The sequence below is a fragment of the Ochotona curzoniae genome, unplaced genomic scaffold (genome assembly GCF_017591425.1).
Source record: "Ochotona curzoniae isolate NIBS_2020 unplaced genomic scaffold, NIBS_Ocur_1.0 contig_1014, whole genome shotgun sequence".
In the NCBI taxonomy this organism is placed as follows: Eukaryota; Metazoa; Chordata; class Mammalia; order Lagomorpha; family Ochotonidae; genus Ochotona; species Ochotona curzoniae.
In genome coordinates this window covers 31,257,321-31,275,820 of record NW_024464920.1, presented here as the reverse complement: position 1 = coordinate 31,275,820, position 18,500 = coordinate 31,257,321, and the positions used below count along the sequence as shown (strand labels likewise).

The window sequence follows — 18,500 nt, the reverse complement described above, 5'->3', positions numbered from 1 at the left end:
ATGGATATGACACTTTAGGGAAGAAGAAAATAACACTCTGTATGTTCAGTATGAACACACTATTCTTCCCTAATAGTTTCAACGTATGATTCGGTGAGTCTGTGGCTATGCAGGTTGCAATGTGCAGAGCTCACTGTACAGTGTACAAGCCGGTCCTCTCACATACACATTTCTGGGAGCTAAATATTAGATGTTACATGTTTTTTTGAAAATGTATTTATTTTAAAAGCAGAATGATATGGAGAGATAAGGACATAGTGCACGAGCGAGAGCAGAAGGAATAAAAATAAAAATTACATTTGACTTCTCAGAAATCACGCCATTAAGAAGAAAATGAAATGAAAGATTTAGAGTGCTAAAAAAGAAAAGTCTGATACTCTTAAATATCTGCACACTGCAAAATTAGCATTCAGACCTTGAGAAATGAAAACCTTTATTTGTTGATGTACAACAGTGACTTTATTAAGTGAGTGCATAAAAGAAGTGAACACTAAATTCAATTTACTTTACATTCATGTGGCAAATACATCATTAGCAATTCTTTAACAGTTCAAATCAACCATCTTGAGATGAAGGAGACTTGCTCACAAATAATTCTTCTGAAGTGACAGGAAAGAAGTCTAAACCTGGAGTCCAAGTGTCTAACCCAACAACCACTGAATCATCACTGGTGAACCCACACCAGGACGCATGGTGTGACGCGTGGTAAGGGCAGTGGTAACCACCAATAGCTTCTGCATTTGCAATGGGTACACAACCAAGATGAGTGCAAAATCCTTTCAGGATCACAGGCTTAAGTTTCTTTACTCAGTCTCTAAATCATGCTTTTGGTCCCTCAGTTGAGATACTTCTACCACAGCTTTCTGCTGGATTCTACGGTGCACAAACAGGGGTTTGCCTCCCTCTTTGAAAGCCATGTCCTTGCCTTCTGGAAAATCAGGTAACTGGATTTCCATTGGCAACATGGCTAACATGGCCAACACATCCCCTGAAGTGCTTGTGCTGGAAGCAAACTGTGATACAACATGCCTGGCAGCATATGTGGCCTCCAGAGTGGTTGTGGCAGTTACCAACCATAAGACGTCTTGACTAGCTTCACTGCTGTCTTTTGAAGACTTTGTACTATCCAAAAGTAGGCTGTATTGGTAGTGAGAGAAACCAGGCACTGTGACACCTGAATGGAAATAACAAACAGAAGCGTGGACATTGAGGGCTCCTAAAAAACCCCCAAGACCAGCCCACAACTTGGCCACTCAGTGAGTCCTGGCATAAGAAAGATCACTTCATATGCAATGCAGGCATTTCCAGGTTGGCAGACATATGGCCTGCACTCGGCACCAGCAGTGTGTCTGACAACCCAGAAGGAATGGGCCAGAGTGGATAGAAAAACCTGTATGTATGTATTTAACTGGCCTAAGAGATAATGCTCTTAAAAATGAAAACAGCAACAATGATTTGATTACATACTTGATTTTATTATGCACATATTAGGGTACATAAGAAAAGTTTGTGAAAATGGAATCATAAGACATGTTTAATTTGGTGCAAAATTTTTTAAATCCATGCAAAATTTTATAGTATTCATTTCTATGAATATTTTTATAATTAACTATTCTTACAAATAGGCAAAACAAATGATAGCCAAGATAGAAGGAATAGCAGCAAGCGTTAAAACTATTTTACTAGTAGAATGTATTTGAACTAATGTGAAATCATATAATATTTTTGAAAGTAGACTTGGATTAATTTTAAATGTATATTGCAAACTCTAGTACAATAAGCTAGAAAGAAACTACCATTAATTCACTACAGAAAAAAATGGAATCATAAAATAATCAAAACTACAAAAGGCAAAAAAAAAAAAGTCCAACCCACAAACAACAGTAGAACTAAGAGCCTGGGCCAGATGCAACGGTTCAGTTGGCTAATCACCCCATGCAAGTGCCAGGATCCCATATGGCCACCACTTCATATCCTGGCGACTCCACTTCTTGTGACCTGGGAAAGGAGCCAAGGACAGCCCAAAGCCTTGGGTCCCTACAGCCACGTGGGAAACCTGAAGATAGCTCCTGACTATTGGCTCCTGGCTTGAGATCTGCTCAGCTCCGGCCATTGCAGCCATTTGGGGAGTGAACCAGCGGATGGAAGATTTTTTTTTCTCTCTGTCTCTGCTTCTTTCAGTAAATCTATCTTTCAAATAAAAAATGCATAATGAGGCTAGACTTTGGCACAGCAGTGTTGCTGCTTGGGATCGCTGCATCAGAATATCTGGGTAAAGTCCTGGCAACTCTGCTTCTGTCCCAGCTTCCTTAATGTACTGTAAGAGGTAACAGAGGATGGTTTAAGCCCATATGAGAAACCTGGATAAGTTCTAGGCTCCCGGCTTCTGGCTAGTCCAGCCTTGACTATTTCAAGCATTTGGAAAGTAAATCAGTACATAGATTCTCTCTCTCCTGCCTCTCTCGTCTTTCTCTCTCTCCCTTCTGCCTTTTAAATAAAATGAAAATAAATTTTAAAAATACAAACTAAGAAAACTAGTAATAAATGGAAAATAATAATAGCTATCATATGAACCTGCATTAGTAATATCTTTGAGCATCAGCAGCCTAAACACACATTAGAAAGAATTAGAGTAGGAAGCAGTTTAGCTTTGTGATTAGGTTGTCTGCTTTCTGTATTCCGGGGCTTGGGTTTAACTCTCCTGGCCTGGGTTCTTGACTCCACGTTCCTGCTAATGCAGATACTGGGAGGTATTCGGTGGTAGTATCCACATGAGAAACCTATGTTGCATTCCAGACTCTTAACTTTGGCCTCAGCCCAGCCAGGGCCTGGCCACTAAAAGCATTTGGAAAGTGAACCAGCAGATGTGAGAAATCTCTGTGTAACTATATAGTTCACTCTCTAGCTCTCTGCCCTCTCCCATGAGCCTGTCTGTGAAGCCTCTGCTTAACCCTAAACTCAAAATCACATTGGATCAAAACACATGGAAAATGTGTTATGCAAGAACTATGTATGCATTTCAAAAAATTTTTGCACCAAAATAATCATTTTTAATTCTACTTTCCAAGGAATATTTTGAAGTATCCTTATATGTTGTTTACAAAAATACAGTTTAGATACAAAGATGTATATAAATTAAAAGTAAAGAGGTAAATAAAGATGCATCATGTTGGAACCAGCATTGTGGTGCAGTAAGTTAAGCTGCTACGTACCGTCTTGGAATACCACTCAAGTCCTAGCTGCTCTATTTCCAATCCAGTTTCCTCATCATGAACCTGGAAGGCAGATGAGAATGGCCCAAGTATTTAGGTCCCTGCCATCCATGCGGGAGGTCAGGATGGATTCTATGGCTCCTGGCTTTGACCTGGCCCAGACCTGGATGTTGCAAACATTTGAGGGATAAACTAGTGGATTGGAAGTCAATCTCTCTCTCCCTCTCTGCCTTTCAAATAAATGATTAACTAAACATTTAAAAATATGATAGAGACACTTATACCGTTTTAGCACTATCCAGAAAAAAGTTCATAAACAGATGTCAACGCAAAGAGTGATGATCAGAGAAAAAGTACGAAGTTACAGATGACAAAGGAACAGTTCTCCAAGACAAAGCAATCCTTTTTGCTTGTGTGTATAGCAACAGAACATAAAAATACATGAGGCAAAATTTCATGGTGCGTAGAACCACAAGAAGAAACAGATAAATTTGTTATTAAATCTAGAGACTTTAAGACCTCTTTATCAGAAATAGGCAGAGGCAGCGGGCAGAAATCAGTAATAATGTAGTTCATAATACCACCATTAACAAATAGATATAATTGAGATCTATGGAATACTTTCCCATAAAACAGCAGAGTACACATTTTCCTAACTCCCTATGAAACTTCATCTGAGACAGGACAAGTGCTGGGTCATGAAACACACTATAAATTAGAGACATCATAAAATATCTGCTCTCAGACCACAATGGAATGAAATAAAAAATCAGTAGCAGAAATATACCTCGAAAATCCAGCTATGCTTGGAGATTAAATAACAGCACACTGGCCAAATAATAGATCTCATAAAAATAAAAAAATATATTTTAATCAAGTGCTCACAAAGACGCATTTATTAAAACTTGACATAACAAAAGTGGTCAGAGAAAACTTTATGGCCATTAGCGGATATATTTTAAAAAGACAAAAGATCAAAAATAAATCATATATGCTTCCATTTAGAAAGGTAGACAAGGAGCAAGTTAAATCCAAGGTAAGCAAAAAAAAAAAAAAAATGTGTAAAACTAGACCAGAAACCAAAGAAATCAATACATCCAAAATATGGTCCTTTGCAAACGTCAGTAGGCCTCTGTCTAGCAAGGCAAGAAAAAGAAAAGACATAAATTATTAACATTGGAAGTGAAAGAAGGCATCACTAAAGAGATCATGGACATTGAGAAAAAGGTAATGAAATCTCATCTGGATAAAAGGCAACAAAATCAACAAGGTATAGAATAAAAGATAATTTCAACAGGCCTGTATCTACACAACAAGTTAAATAAATAATTAATAACCTCCTCAAACAGAAAGATATCAATCATGCCAACTCTCTATAATTTCTTCCAGAAAATGGAAGGTGAGGGATTATTTCCTAATGTATTTTGTGAGAGCAATTACTAATGCCAAAAGCAGACGAAGACATCACAAGAAAAAACACAGATCAGTGTATTTCAACAGTAGAGACACAAAATTCCTCAGCAAAGTATCACCAAATTAAATACAACAATATATTGAAGAAATTACACATCATGATCAAATGGGAACTATCTCAAGCATGCAAGGTTGGTTCAACATTTGAAAATCAATTAATACAATCATTAGTGGAAGAAGAAAAATACCAATGTCATATCAATACAGATTCAAGCAAGACATCTTACAAAAATCCAACACCTATTCGTGATTTTAAAAAATTTCTGCTGAATGGAAATGTTCTCAACTAGATAAAGAAATTCTGCAAAAACACACTTGATGGGAACCTTGAGACTTTCCTACTAAGTTTAGCAATAAGGCAAGAACATACTCTCTCAACATTGCTTTTTCAACATGTGCTTGAAATCTTCACCTAATTAGATAAGACAAGAAAAGCACATAAAATATATTAAATCATGAAGAAAAAAAGTTAAGTTGCCTTTGTTGGCTAATAACAAGATCATAAATGTAGACAATCCAAAGAATAAATAATCTCCTGGAACTAGTAAATTATTATAATGAGGTTTTAAGGCTAACACATGGAAGTAATCCCATTATTAAATGCCAAAAATGAATGAGTAGAAATTGAAATTAAAAACATATCACTGTTTAGATTACCACCTCCCAAAGTGAGATACTTAGGTAGAAATCTAACAGAATATGCATAAGAACTTAATGAGGAAACTGAAAAACTGTAGAAAAGCAAAGAAAAATTAAACAAATGGAGAAATATTCTGTAACCATGACTAGGAAGATTCAATATTATGAAGATTTCAGTTCTTTTTTGACTCAAGACTTAATGCATTTCTATTTATAATCCCAGTAACTTATTTTGTGTGTATCAACAAATTAATTTCCAAAGTTTACAGAGTGACTAAAGACTCAGAAGAGTCAACTTAATATTGAAAAACAAGAAAGATTTGTTGTAAATCTGTATTAACCAAGGCAGCAAGATACTGATGAAAAATAAGCAAATAGCATTAATGGGACAGAATAGAGGCCAGAATGAGGCCCCTCTAAATATAGTCATCTGATTTTTCAAAAAGCAACAAAGTAATACAACAGGACAAATATAACCTTCTCAACAAACAGTGCTGGTGCAGCTGGAAATCCACATGAAAAAATGGAGGAAATATGGTATTACATGCTTCACAAACATTAGCTCAAAAATATATCATAGATATAAAAGCAACTTGAAATATGATAAAAATTCTAGAAAATATCATAGGAGAAAACCCTAACTGACCTTGAATATGGCAATAACTTTCAGATGCAATATTAAAGGCATGATCCAAGAAAGAAATAATTGGTAACTCAGATTTCAATAAATTAAAAACTTCTGCTCAGGGAAAGACAATTTCAAGAGAATGAGAAACAAGTCACAAACTAGGAGAAAATGTTTACAAGAAAACATATCTGATGCAGTACTGTTAGTCAAAATAAACAAGTCTTATTTATTTGAAAGTCAGAGTTACAGAGAGAGAATCTTCGATTCACTAGTTCACTCCCCAGAAGGTTGCAATTACAGGAAATTGGATGAAAGATGGAGCAGCTGGGACTGGTACCATAGGGATACTGGCATCACAGGTGGCATACCCTACTGTGTGACAAATGGGTAAAAATGGGTACAGCCACTTTGGAAGATGGCTTGGCAATTTCTTATCATATTGAACATGCTCTTACCATTTGACCCAGTAATTACTTCCCATGGTATTGTCACAAATCAGTTGAAAATTTAGGTCCAGAGAAAAACCTGCCCACAAATGTTCACATCAGCTTTATGATAATTACCAAAATTTGGGAGTAACCAAGGTGTGTTTTAGTTTGTGAGCAGATAAATCATGGTGCATTCTGCGAGTGGAATATTATTGCGCCTTAAAAATATAGAACAAAGCAAAACCCTGAGCTATTCAGACAAGAACACGATATAGAGGAAGCTTAAACTCAGATCGCTAAAAGAAACAAGCAAATATGAAAGGATGCAGACCGTGTTCTTATAGCTTTGTTAAATTCTTGAAAAATTAAGACAGTGACTACAATAAAAAAGACTAAAACTTGCCAAGGATGAATCGGTGAGGGAACTATAAGAAGAAGACAGAGGAATTTTAATGCACTATAAAACTGTTCTGAATGATACTATACGGGTAAATTTATGTCCTTAAATGTATGTCAAAACCCCTGGAGTCTGTGCTAGAGTGAACTCTAATGTCAAGTATGAACTTGAGATGAGAATTTTGTGCCAGTGTAGGTTTATTGTTGATCACAAGTGGCGTGTTCTACTGCTGACGTAGATGATGACTGGAGAAGTTGGGTGTGTAATGGAGATAGGGAGATTATTGATCACTTTGTACACTTTGTTTCTAATTCTACAATGAACCTAAGACTTTTCTAAAAATAAAAGTTTATGCATTAGTTTTGAAGCAGTCTGTTACAATATGACATGCTCAATACACAGGGAACCAAACTTCTAGTAGAACTTAGAACTAAAACAAAAACCTTAGAAGTAGCTTAAACAAGATGGAAGATGAATAAATTCAGTCTGTTGATCGGCGGGGCAGGGACCAGTTCTCTTTTTATCTTTTTATTCCACCAACCTTAGAATATGGCTTCTATTTTCACAGTAGCCATATAATCCAAGATGGCTGCTGGGGTTCCAGTGGTTTACATTACTGACAGTAAAAAAAAAAGATGTGGGAAGACATTGATTTGAAAAAAACCTTCTTGCTGAGTCAGTCTTTTAAAGGGCTTTCCCAGATGTACTTCCCAAAGACTTTGGCCTGTGTTTCATTGATGACTCCAATATAGAAGGGAGGTCTAGAAATGTGGTTTCTTTTTTTTTTTAAGATTTTTTTTTTTTTACTGGAAAGTCAGATATACAGAGAAGAGGAGAACAGAAAGAAAGATCTTCTGTCCAATGATTCACTCCGCAAGTGGCTGCAACGGCCTGTACTGAGCCGATCCGAAGCCAGGAATCAGCGGATTCTTCGGGTCTCCCATGCAGATGCAGGGTCCTAAGGTTTTGAGCTGTCTTTGTTTTCTCAAGCCACAAGCAGGGAGCTGGATGGGAGGTGGGGCTTCCAGGTTTAGAACTGGCACCCACATAGGATCCCAGTGCTTGCAAGGCAAGGACTTCAGCCACTAGGCAACCACGCCAGGCCCCAGAAATGTGGTTTCTACAGTTGATCATATTGTCAATCAGAAAGTCATAGGTGCTCTATTAATCACAAAGAGATAACGGATATTAGGTGAAATCTTAGCAACATCTATCTTGGTTTTATATGCGATTATAAGAGTTATTTTAAAGTCATTTTATATTTGTATGTCTCTTTTTCTTTTTGAAACTAATTATCTTCTTTGTATTTATACTCTTAAATTGTGGTATATTCTTAAGTTACAATTTTTGAAGTTTTCTAAAACTTTAGTTTGGGTATTGGTTCAGTTAGCTATCCCTCTACATTTAGAATATCTGAAAATTTGAAAATTATACCAGTATTCTGATAAAGGAGACCATCTTTGAAGTTGATATCAGCACAAAGGAATGCGTGACATCTAAGCCATATTTCCTCAGCTTTATACAAAGTTGTCATAATTTTTTTTTATCAAACACTTAATTACAGGTGTTCTACTTCATTTATTTATGCACAGAATACATATAGTAGGGTCCAGCACGGTAGCCTAGTGGCTAAAGTCCTTGTCTTGCACATGCTGGAATGCTATGTGGGTGCCGGTTCTAATCCTGGCAGCCCAGCTTCCCATCCAACTCCCTGTTTGTGGCCTGGGAAAGCACTCCAGGATGGCCCGAAGACTTGGGACCCTGCGTCCACAGAGGAGACCCCTAAGTAGTTCCTGGCTCCTGGCTTTGGTTTGGCTGAGCTCCAGGTGATGCGGCCACTTGCGGAGTGAACCAGAAGATGGAAGATCCTCCTCTCTCTCTTTCTCTCTTCCTCTCTGTATATCTTATTTTCCAATAAATAAGAATACATATGATATAGCCATTATAAATAATGCTTTAGAGAGCCATCCATAACTATCAAAAGTACTTAATATATATTATTTAGATAAAGATAAGTTGTGAATCTGAGTATCAGTGTAAGCTCATGTACGTTCATTTAATGTCTAGAAGAATGAAAATGGTTCAGGACTATCTTCTAGTGATAGAATGAGTGGAGGTTCCATGGCACAGAGAGCACGGGGAGATCAGAAGCAAAAGGTTGAGATGAAGCAGTAATTATATTAGCCTTGTAGCCTTGCCTTTCTCAGCTTCCAAGATTATTCAGTGTCACTTTTTTTTTTAATTTATGTATTTTTATTGGAAAGGCAGATATACAGACAAATGGAAAACAGAGAGGAAGATCTGCTGTCCAATGGTTCACTCCCCAAGCTGCCACAACAGCCGGGGCTGAGCCAATCCAAAGCCAGGAGCCAGGGGATTCTTCGGGTCTCCCATGTGGGCGCAGCATCCCAAGACCTTGGACTGTCCTTGACTGCTTTTCCAGGCCACAAGCAGAGAGCTGGATGGGAGGCAGGGCTGCCAGGATTAGAACCGGCACCCATATAGGATCCTGATGCATGCAAGGCTTGCAAGGACTTTAGCTGTTAGGCCACCATGCCGGGCCCCCAGTGTTACTCTGTAGCCTTTTATTTATCTCAAGCAAATTGGCAAAGCTGACTCTATCAGTGGAAGGAAATTCTGCCCTACCTTTTGTGTGAGGAATAAAGAATATAAGAGAGAAAGAGCCCTTTAACTGCTGACTCACTTTCCAAATGGCTACCAGAACCACACCCGCATCAGGCTGAAGTTGGAAGTCAGGAATTTCATCAAGGTGTCCCACATGGGACTCAAATACTTTAGTAATCATCTGCTCCCTCCCATGTGCATTAGTAGGGAGCTGGATCAGCAGTACAGCTGGGACTCGAACCAGCACTCTGATACAGTATGAAGTCATCCTAAATGGACGCAAACCCACTGGACCATAACATCCAGGCTGAGGATCGAAAATAGTGTCGGCCATTACTTCACAATAAACCCAGAGAAATAGGGAAGGTAGTTTATTGGGAGGGTGCAGCCATACAGAACACCTCTTGATGCGTTGTATGAGTCATTGTGCTAAGGATCAGCTCCCGGGATCGAGAAAGGAGGGGAAAACTACTTGATTACATCTTTCTTATTTTAATTTGCACTGTTGCATGTGGGAGATCGTCCTTGGGTCCCTGTCTGGTTGGTCTATTTGGAAGGTCATAGATACATGCACACTGTGTCCAGGAAGGAATCCCTGACAATGTGTTGGGCTACCCAAGACCACAACCTGACTCGTTCACTGGTCATATATGCAAGGGCAGTGAGTTGTACCACAGTCTCTGTTCTTTGTCCTTGGACCAGTTGTGCTGGGACTTCCTTGATAAGCAACTATGACAAGTGAAATGTGGCCTGTGCTACCTGCCAGCCTACCTGGCATACATGACCCATGGCCTACCTGCCAGCCATGAGTGTTGCATGTGACTTATGATATGATTGGACGGTACAGAGAGATAGACAAGTCATCTAGCCAATTACTGTGCCACTGTTGGGAGGGAGGCTTGTTGGGAGACACTCTTCTGTTTTCCCCCCTTTCTTCTTAGTCTATACAAGCTTGTGATTGCATTACAATAAACAGACATGCTTCATCAGACTGTCTTTGGTCTTTTGTGCTGCTGAACACTGTCACTTCATTCCTTTGGTGGTTTCAGGGGCCTGCTGATCAGGAAATCCGTGAGAGTTGCATAGCAAATTACCACAGGGATGGGCAGTTAGTGCAACACTTAACCAGTGAATCCCGTATTTGAGTGCCTAGTTCAATTCCGTCTCCTCCACTTTCTGATATCGCTTTCTGTTAATGCGCAGCCTGGAAGGTAGCAGATGACAATGCAAGTGTCTGGGCTCCTGCTACTCACATGGGAATCCTGGATAAAGTTTTGATCTCTTGGCTTCAGCCTGATCCAGACACGGCCATTGTGAAATTCACTGATTAGGTCAACAGACATGCAAGATGTCTCTGTGTCTTGCTTTTCAAATAAAATAGAAAAAGTTACTACCCATGTAAGAGCTCAAAATTCCCATTTATTAGGTGAAGTTCTATGTCAGGAGTCAGGCTGCTTTTCCAGCTCAGGTGTCAACTGCTTGAAATCAAGGTGTGGGCGGGACTGAGCTCTTGTCTGGAGGCTCTGAGAAGATGGCCCCTTCCAGCTCATTCTTGTTGGTTGGCAGAATTCCATTCTTTGTGGTTAGAGAACTAAGGCCTCTATTTCCTTACCTGCTGTTAGGCTGAGGTTGCCCTTAGCTTCCAGAGATCACCTAGCCCTGCCCTGCCCCTGCCACAGACTCCTTGCCATATCTCCCCTCCATCTTAAAAGCAGTGGTGGTGAATCAAAACTTATTTTAGTTCAAATCTTCAGCTTCATCTCTGAAAATGAACCAGAGGAAACCGTTTTGAATATGTGCAATCAGGTCAGGCTTGTTTGGATGTGTCTATACAGCATAACACCATCTAGCTGTGGGGATAAAATCAAGCATATCGTTGTCCCAGGAATTTTGTACTTGTGTATCTGATGGGGATGCAAGGCAGGCGATCTTGTGCACCATTTAGGATCCTACCTACTGTGCCTACCATCTCTAAATCTAATTTCAAAGCCCACATTTCTCCTTGTGTCTAAAGATACTTGGTAATTATGTAGCCTAAGAGTGGGCTAATAGTAGAATGTCAATAGATGAGATGCTGAATGTAAACTCTTGCACCTCTCTTCTGTTTCCATGACTCTTGTCCAAAAAGAATGTGTTATGAATCCCAGCCCATATTAAGTCCTCAAAAGCAGCTGTTGAATAAACTATGGATTTTAAATGAGCACCTCGTTTCTACTTTTCTCTTTAAAAAAAAAAAAATTCTCTAGTTTTACATGAAGTAACGCTGCAGTCCTGAAAGAATTTTACTGAGATTCCAGCAAAACCAACTCAGAGTATGTTTGTTTGATTGAATGAGAGAAGAAACTCATTGTTTGATAAACTGACTGTGGAACTATGAAAACTTCGCCTCCCCCAGCCCCACACCCCCCCAAAAAACAGTAAAGAGCAAAACTTATTCTCACTGCTGCTGGAAGAAGACACTCAGAGACATTGTTCCTGCTTGTCACCAAGTACTGAGCATGTTCAAAGAGATACAATCGCTAAATAATGGATTTAAGTAACGTAAATGAGTATTTTTAAATCATTGACTTTTTAGCAAAAATGCAAAATATGCATTTCCTTTGTATTACACTAATATTAAATGCAGATATATACTTATGTATGCACTAAATATTAGTTATAACTTTTTTCTGCGGTTTCCAAAATATCTGGTAAGAATAAATTTCTGTTAACACACAAAGGACATCCATGATTAATTCAATCAGTTGTAATCTGAGGAAGTCCTCAAGTGTCTCTTTCATTAGTAAATATATTAAAGTACGAATGCAATGTGAGACCATCAATCCCTTCATCATAGACGAATCTTCATTTAGTCAAAGTAATTTCAAAGATAATTCTTTGGAGCAGGTGCTGAAACAATTTTATTGGAAGTGCCCTTGTAATAGCAATCAATTACTAAGTAAGTAACAAAAGTCCATTATGATTTATTTTTAAAAAGTCCATTTATGATCCCCAGACAAAGCTGGTACAAAGCAGAAATGACCAAAACACCATCCGTCTCCAGGGAACACACACATACAATTCACATACAAATATCACATCTAAAGAATAAGATGTTACATATGATTTAGTGAAGCTTCCGGGATTATACTGATCTGTTATTTTAAAAACAAGCATGCTGAGATATGAAGAGGAAAAATAATAATGCAGATAATTTCAGGATACCATCCCAGTTTCAAGACATTAAAAGGTGTAAAAAAATTAATCTTAAAAACATGCGGGCCCGGCGCAATGGCACAGTGGCTAAGGTCCTCACCTTGCACGCCCGGGATCCCATATGGGCGCCACTTCTATCCCGGCAGCCCCGCTTCCCATCTAGCTCCCTGCCTGTGGCCTGGGAAAGCAGTCAAGGACGGCCCAAAGCTTTGGGACCCTGGACCCATGTGGGAGACCCGGAAGAGGCTCCTGGCTTCAGATCGGCATAGTATCAGCCGTTGCGCTCACTTGGGGAGTGAATCATCGGACGGAAGATCTTCCTCTCTGTCTCTCCTCTCTGTATATCTGCCTTTCCAATAAAAATAAAAATAAATCTTTAAAAAAAAACATGCATGCTTGGTGCATAAGTAAAAGGGAAACTTTACACATAATATTCTTTTTCCAGTTTTATTTCTCAGAGATGTTTGTGTTCTACTCAATTAATCTTACCACCCGATAATAGGCTAACCTGGTCTTAGCACTAATTTAAATTACGTCACAGATTATTAGAAATCTTACTAATATATACTACTAAGGTGCTAATTGTTTAATTTGATAGTAGATGTGGAAGAACAGTTTAAAGTGGATTGGAATCAGGCCCGGCGCGGTGGCTCAGCGGCTAAAGTCCTTGCCTTGAATGCGCCAGGATCCCATATGGATACCAGTTCTAATCCCAGCAGCCCCACTTCCCATCCAGCTCCCTGCTTGTGGCCTGGGAAGCAGTTAAGGATAGCCCAAAGCCTTGGGACCCTGCACTCCCGTGGGAGACCTGAAGGAAGTTCCTGGCTCCTGGCTTTGGATCAGCACTGGCTGTTGAGCTCACTTGGGGAGTGAATCATCAGACGGAAGATCTGTCTCTCCTCTCTGTATATCTGACTTTGCAATAAGAATAAATAAATCTTAAAAAAAAATAAAATGAATAGGAATCACCTGGAAAGTTCTCCAATTAAGCAGCAAGCTTTTAAAACTCAGGATGCATCATTTATGGGAAGAAGAGAGAGTGAACCATGAAGAAACTGAAGGCACAGGGGCTCAAATGTAAATGTATAAAATTTCTTTATTCTTAAAAACAAGACCTAGCCGTTTAATTTTATAAGATGAATATGTAAGGACATGTTTTATAGTAAAAGTCCCAATGGTCCCAAAGTTGAAAAATGGTAAGGTCTCACCTACAGAAAAAAAAAATAGCTTCCAAAAAATGAAAAGCACACAAAATGAGACAAAACCCAATGAGTATTTGTTTTTATTCTTATAACTTTAAAAGATCAAATGATTTGATCTCCAAGTGTCCTGAAAACAAGTGGCTGGACAATCTTCAAACCTCAATTTTTCTGGGATTCTCTTAGCTTTAGAGATCCATGCAAAAAATAGAAATTTGCAATTCTCTTCTTGCTAGCCTCTGCGTATATTTCAAAAAGGGTGGGGATACCGTGAGTGTAAAAACTGGTTGACAGAAAGTTTTGGTGACTTCCGCCCACATTCATTCTCAGTTTATCCGCACTCCTGATGAAAGGCAAGCAAACAAAAACAAACCCAGAAGCCTGTGTGTGTGTGTGTGTGTGTGTGTGTGTGTGTGTGTGTGTACACAGAATGTGTGTACCACCAAGCAAATATGTGATCAAAATTTAAAAATGAGCAAACTCGGCAGTCAAGAAGTGTCACTGCAGTTGTAAAGTAGGTGAAATTTCAATCCCTTTGATGAAGACACCATCTTTCAACCAAGTTCTGACAGAAAACCTTTGGTTCCTGTTAGACACCCCCCCTTCCCCCCCGCCCAGTCAGCTGCTGGACTCCATCTGGAGGGATGGGAGCGCTCCCTCTCCATCATAGCTAAGCGTTCCCAGATCTCAAAGAAGCCCCGGGTTTCTGCAGAGTGCTCCACGTGCAGCTAAGTGTCCCAGCTCGGCAAAGGGCAGCTGCAAACGGATTTAAAATGGCAACGCGGACCAATCAGCGCAGTCCCGGCGAGGCACAATTGGCGTGCGCCTCCTCCCAGGCACAGCGGAACCTGGCGGTGCCTAAGGCGCAGTTCAGGTCTGCAAAGTAGGCGTTTGTATTCCAATGGTGGTCTGTATCTTTGAAAGAGAAATCTTTCCCCGGGTGAAAGTTTTTACTTTGGAATTCGTCCAAAATAATTTTGGGTGTGATGTATTAAAGTCTGAACTTAATGTTTTCAGAGTTTTGTGTTTTTCAAGGATGAAAAGAAGTACTTTTTAAAAAATGGACTCCACCCTGTAAAAACGGACCGTGGCCATCACGGTATTCACTTAACTAAGAAAACAGCCCAGGTTATAAAGTTAGGACGCAGGGGTAGCGGCGGGGGATGAAGAGCGGGGAGAAAGTTAAATGGAGCTAAATTCAAGGGCTGTTGGGCATTTCGTGCCGTTGTGATGTCAGCGGTCTCCCTGGCCCCCTTTACCCTGAGAGCGTTTTAACCTCGGTTGCACAGCGTCAGCTCGGAAGAGACTTCGTGTCGCCTGTAGACTTTCGCTGAGAAAGGAACTCTGCGCAGAGGCGGGCGCGCTCGGCGTTCCGTGTGCACATTGTGTGCACGTGTGCCTGTGTCTGTGTTTATGCATGACCTTCTGTGTTTGGGTACGCGCGTGTAGACGAGTGCACGCGTGTCCGTGTATCTGCGTCCGAGCCACTATGCCCGTGCTTGCACGTGTGGAAGTGTGTATCTTTGTGCGCGCCCGACTGTGCGCTCCTCAGGCAGAGCATCTCGCGGCTGCCGCGGGCTGTCAGAGGTCCCCCTCCTGCTGCCTGGCAGCCGCTTCCAAATCCCCGAGGGCCGGAACGCTGTGGTCAGGTCAGTTAGATGCTTCCTGCAAAGTGCTGGCTCCTCACTGTGGAGGCGCAGGTAAATGCCTAGCCCTCGAAGAAGCGTGGGTGTGGGACAGAGGCGTTCCCGCGCCTCCTCTGGATTACCGCCCCGCGGTGACCTCAGGCAGCCGGCGGGGCGAGGCCCGCGGCGGGCGGGCCCGGGATCCCCGGCCTGTCCCTTTAACCCCGCCGCCAGGCGGGAGCACGTGAGTCGGGCTCCGGGTGGCACCCGGGCGCCGCCGCCGCCGCCAAGGCAGTTGTATTTCGAACACTGTGTCTGGCCCACCGCCAGGCGCCTGGGCTCGGCGGTCCGCCTGTCCTCCTCCCTCCTCCTCATACTTTTCCTCCTGCGCAGCCCCCTCCCCTTTATCCGCCCACGATTAGAGGTGGGCACTCCCCCTGCCGCCCCCACCCCTCCCACCCCCCGGCCCCCGGCGAGCGCGCCCGCGCGCGCGCGCACACACACACACACACACACACACACACACACACACACACACACACTCATCCCGCTCGAATCCCAGGCCAGGGGCTCAGAAAACTTCCAGCCCCGGCCGCGCGCGCTTGCTGCAAAACGCAGCAGCGAGCAGCCGTCCCGCTCCGACTCTGGTGCTGCTGCCGCCGGCTCCCGCCACCCGAGGAGGCGCGGTGCCACCCACTGCTCTGTCCCTTGCTCATTCTTGGTACCCGAGCTGATCGCATCCTAATCTCCCCATCCTCCCTTTGCTGACTTCCCAGAGCGTACTCGCTCTCTCTCTCTCTCTCTCTCCCTCTCTCTCTCTCCCTCTCTCTCGGCGCGGAGGGGAAGAGGAGGAGGAATTCTTCCCCCGCCTAACATTTTAAGGGACACAATTCACTCCAAGTCTCTTTCCTCCCCACGCCGCTTCCCAAGTGTTCCTGGTGCCCTCACGTCCTGATCCCTACCCGAAAGAAGAGCCTCCCCCCGGCAAAGCTCAGATCTCTCTTCCCTTCTCCTCGGCTCCCCTCCTCCTCCTCCTCGCTACCTCCACCTCCGCCACCACCTCCACCTCCGGCACCCACCCACCGCCGCCGGCAGCGCCTCCTCTTCTCCTCCTCCTCCCCTCTTCTCTCTCTTTTTGGCAGCCGCTGGACGTCCGGTGTTGATGGTGGCAGCGGCGGCAGCCTAAGCCACAGCAGCCCTCTCAGCGCGCCCCAGCCGTGCCCGCAAGCGCCCGCTCCTCCAACCCTCCACCCCGGGTCTCCGAAAGGTGCCGGGCATCTTCGGGCGGCCGAGGCGCAGCGCCTGCAGCGGCGGTAGCGGCGGCGGCGGCGGGACGCAGGATGAGCGCACGCGGGGAAGGCGCCGGGCAGCCGTCCACTTCAGCCCAGGGACAACCTGCCGCCCCGACGCCTCAGAAGAGAGGACGCGGCCGACCCAGGAAGCAACAGCAAGTCAGTACGCGGGCGCCGCGGGAAGCGCCGGCCCACGCCGGCTTCCTTCCCCCCGCCAGTCTTCCCAGTCGGGGCCCCGCGAAGCGTGGGGAGGGGGGCCACCCAAGCGCGGGAACCCAGTGACCGCGGCCCCGGATCCCTAAGGGGCGGCCGGCTGAGTCCACCCCCTCCTAGCCCGGGGAGGCGCAGCCGAGCCACCGGGCGCCCGCGTACCTAGCCTAGGCGCGGGGAGCCGCGGCGGGCCTCTGAGGGAGGCGGGAGGTGGGGTCGGGCTCCGTGCGCCCTCAGGCTTTCGCTATTGTGCGCCGCTCTCAGGAGCGCGCCGTCGTCGCTGGGTGACCGGAGGCGACCGGGGTCCCAAGGTCCGCGGCCCGCCAGCGCTTTTTGCAGCCGCTTTTGCAGTTGCTTTGGAGGAAGAAGGTGCCGAGGACAGGGGCGCAGGAGTCTGTCAGGGGCTGCTGGGGCTGGAGCCCTGGACACCCTCGCGCCTCTCCAGGGTGCTTTGCCGGCCGGAGGCTGGAGCGCCGCAGCCGCCCCCTTGGCGCCCTCTCTAAAACTCTTAGTGGCCCTAGATTCGCGCCCTCCCGACAAAGAACGCGTAGGGACCCGGGGCTGCCGGTTCCACTTAGGGCTTTTTTAAATGGGGCGCTGAGGCCGCCGGAGGTGGCCCGAAGAAAGGGGCCACCACAAAGCCCGGGGCCCCGCCAGACGGGATGAACTCGCCCCGCCGAGGGCATGTTGGACGGAGCGTCCCGGAGGGTACGAGGTGGTTGGATCACTTTCTAGCCCCGCACTCCGCGCGATTTTTGCCCCGCCTGAACTACGCACCTCAGAGCTGCAGACAGTAAATATTCTCTAGGGCGAGTGGCTGGGGGTTGGGAGGGACAATCTAGGGGCTCCCGGGACCCCGCGGAGTAGAGGGTTTTGTCTGCGGATGCAACCAATTAAGCGTGCAGCCGGCGCTTGCAGAGCCCAGGGTTCAGGGTTTTGTTCGCTGCAACTTCCAAGCCTCGGCGGGCAGAGTTGCAAGGAGACGTGTCTATTGAGAACATTTAAACTCCACTTCCTCGGGCTTTAAAACTTCTCCTTCGTCCTTTAGCCTTAAATCACTTCATTCTTGGTAAACAGACCAATTAGAAAATACGCCGAGTCCCGAAGCTGCCGAGAGCAAGGTGGGGACGCTGAACCGTGTTGGCTAGCCCGTGCGATTTAGGGAGAAAAAAAAAACTGAGAGGGTTGTACCTTTTTTGAAACCATCAAAGGAAACAAGCCGGTGTAGAGGCGCCGGAGTTTTCCCGCTCTGTCCCAGCGACACTTCATACCGTGTTGGGATCCTGGTTTACACCTCCCAAGAAGTCCCTGCCCTCCCCCTCGTTTCCCACCCGGAGCCCAGCTTTCTCTGAGGTTACTAATTGCACCCCCGCCCTTTATTCCTAAAGAAAATGCCAGGAGATCTGGAGGTGGCCTTTTTTCCCCCTTTTCTCCCTTTACCTTTGGGTGAAGGAGGAGTTCACAAAGAAAGAACTGGGTGTTTGGGCTGTGCGCGCTGGGGTTGTGCCCACAGGCGCTGGCCGCCGGTCAGAGACTTGCAAGGAAACTTCCCCCCAGATTTTGTAAATAGGATGCGA

At 44.1% G+C, this 18,500-nt stretch overlaps 1 protein-coding gene and 1 pseudogene across 1 annotated transcript in view; one reads left to right on the top strand and one right to left on the bottom strand.

Annotated features, from left to right (window-relative positions):
- Positions 1-555: 555 nt before the first annotated feature.
- Positions 556-1,269, bottom strand: LOC121155075 (annotated as a pseudogene).
- Positions 1,270-16,736: 15,467 nt separating this feature from the next.
- The window catches only part of HMGA2 (high mobility group AT-hook 2), a 119,794-nt gene continuing 118,030 nt past the window's right edge, over positions 16,737-18,500 (top strand). Inside the window, exon 1 of the mRNA XM_040982288.1 lies at positions 16,737-16,872. Within this exon, the coding sequence (XP_040838222.1) occupies positions 16,762-16,872 (111 nt within the window). The 5' untranslated portion in view covers positions 16,737-16,761. The remainder of the gene's footprint in view (positions 16,873-18,500) is intronic.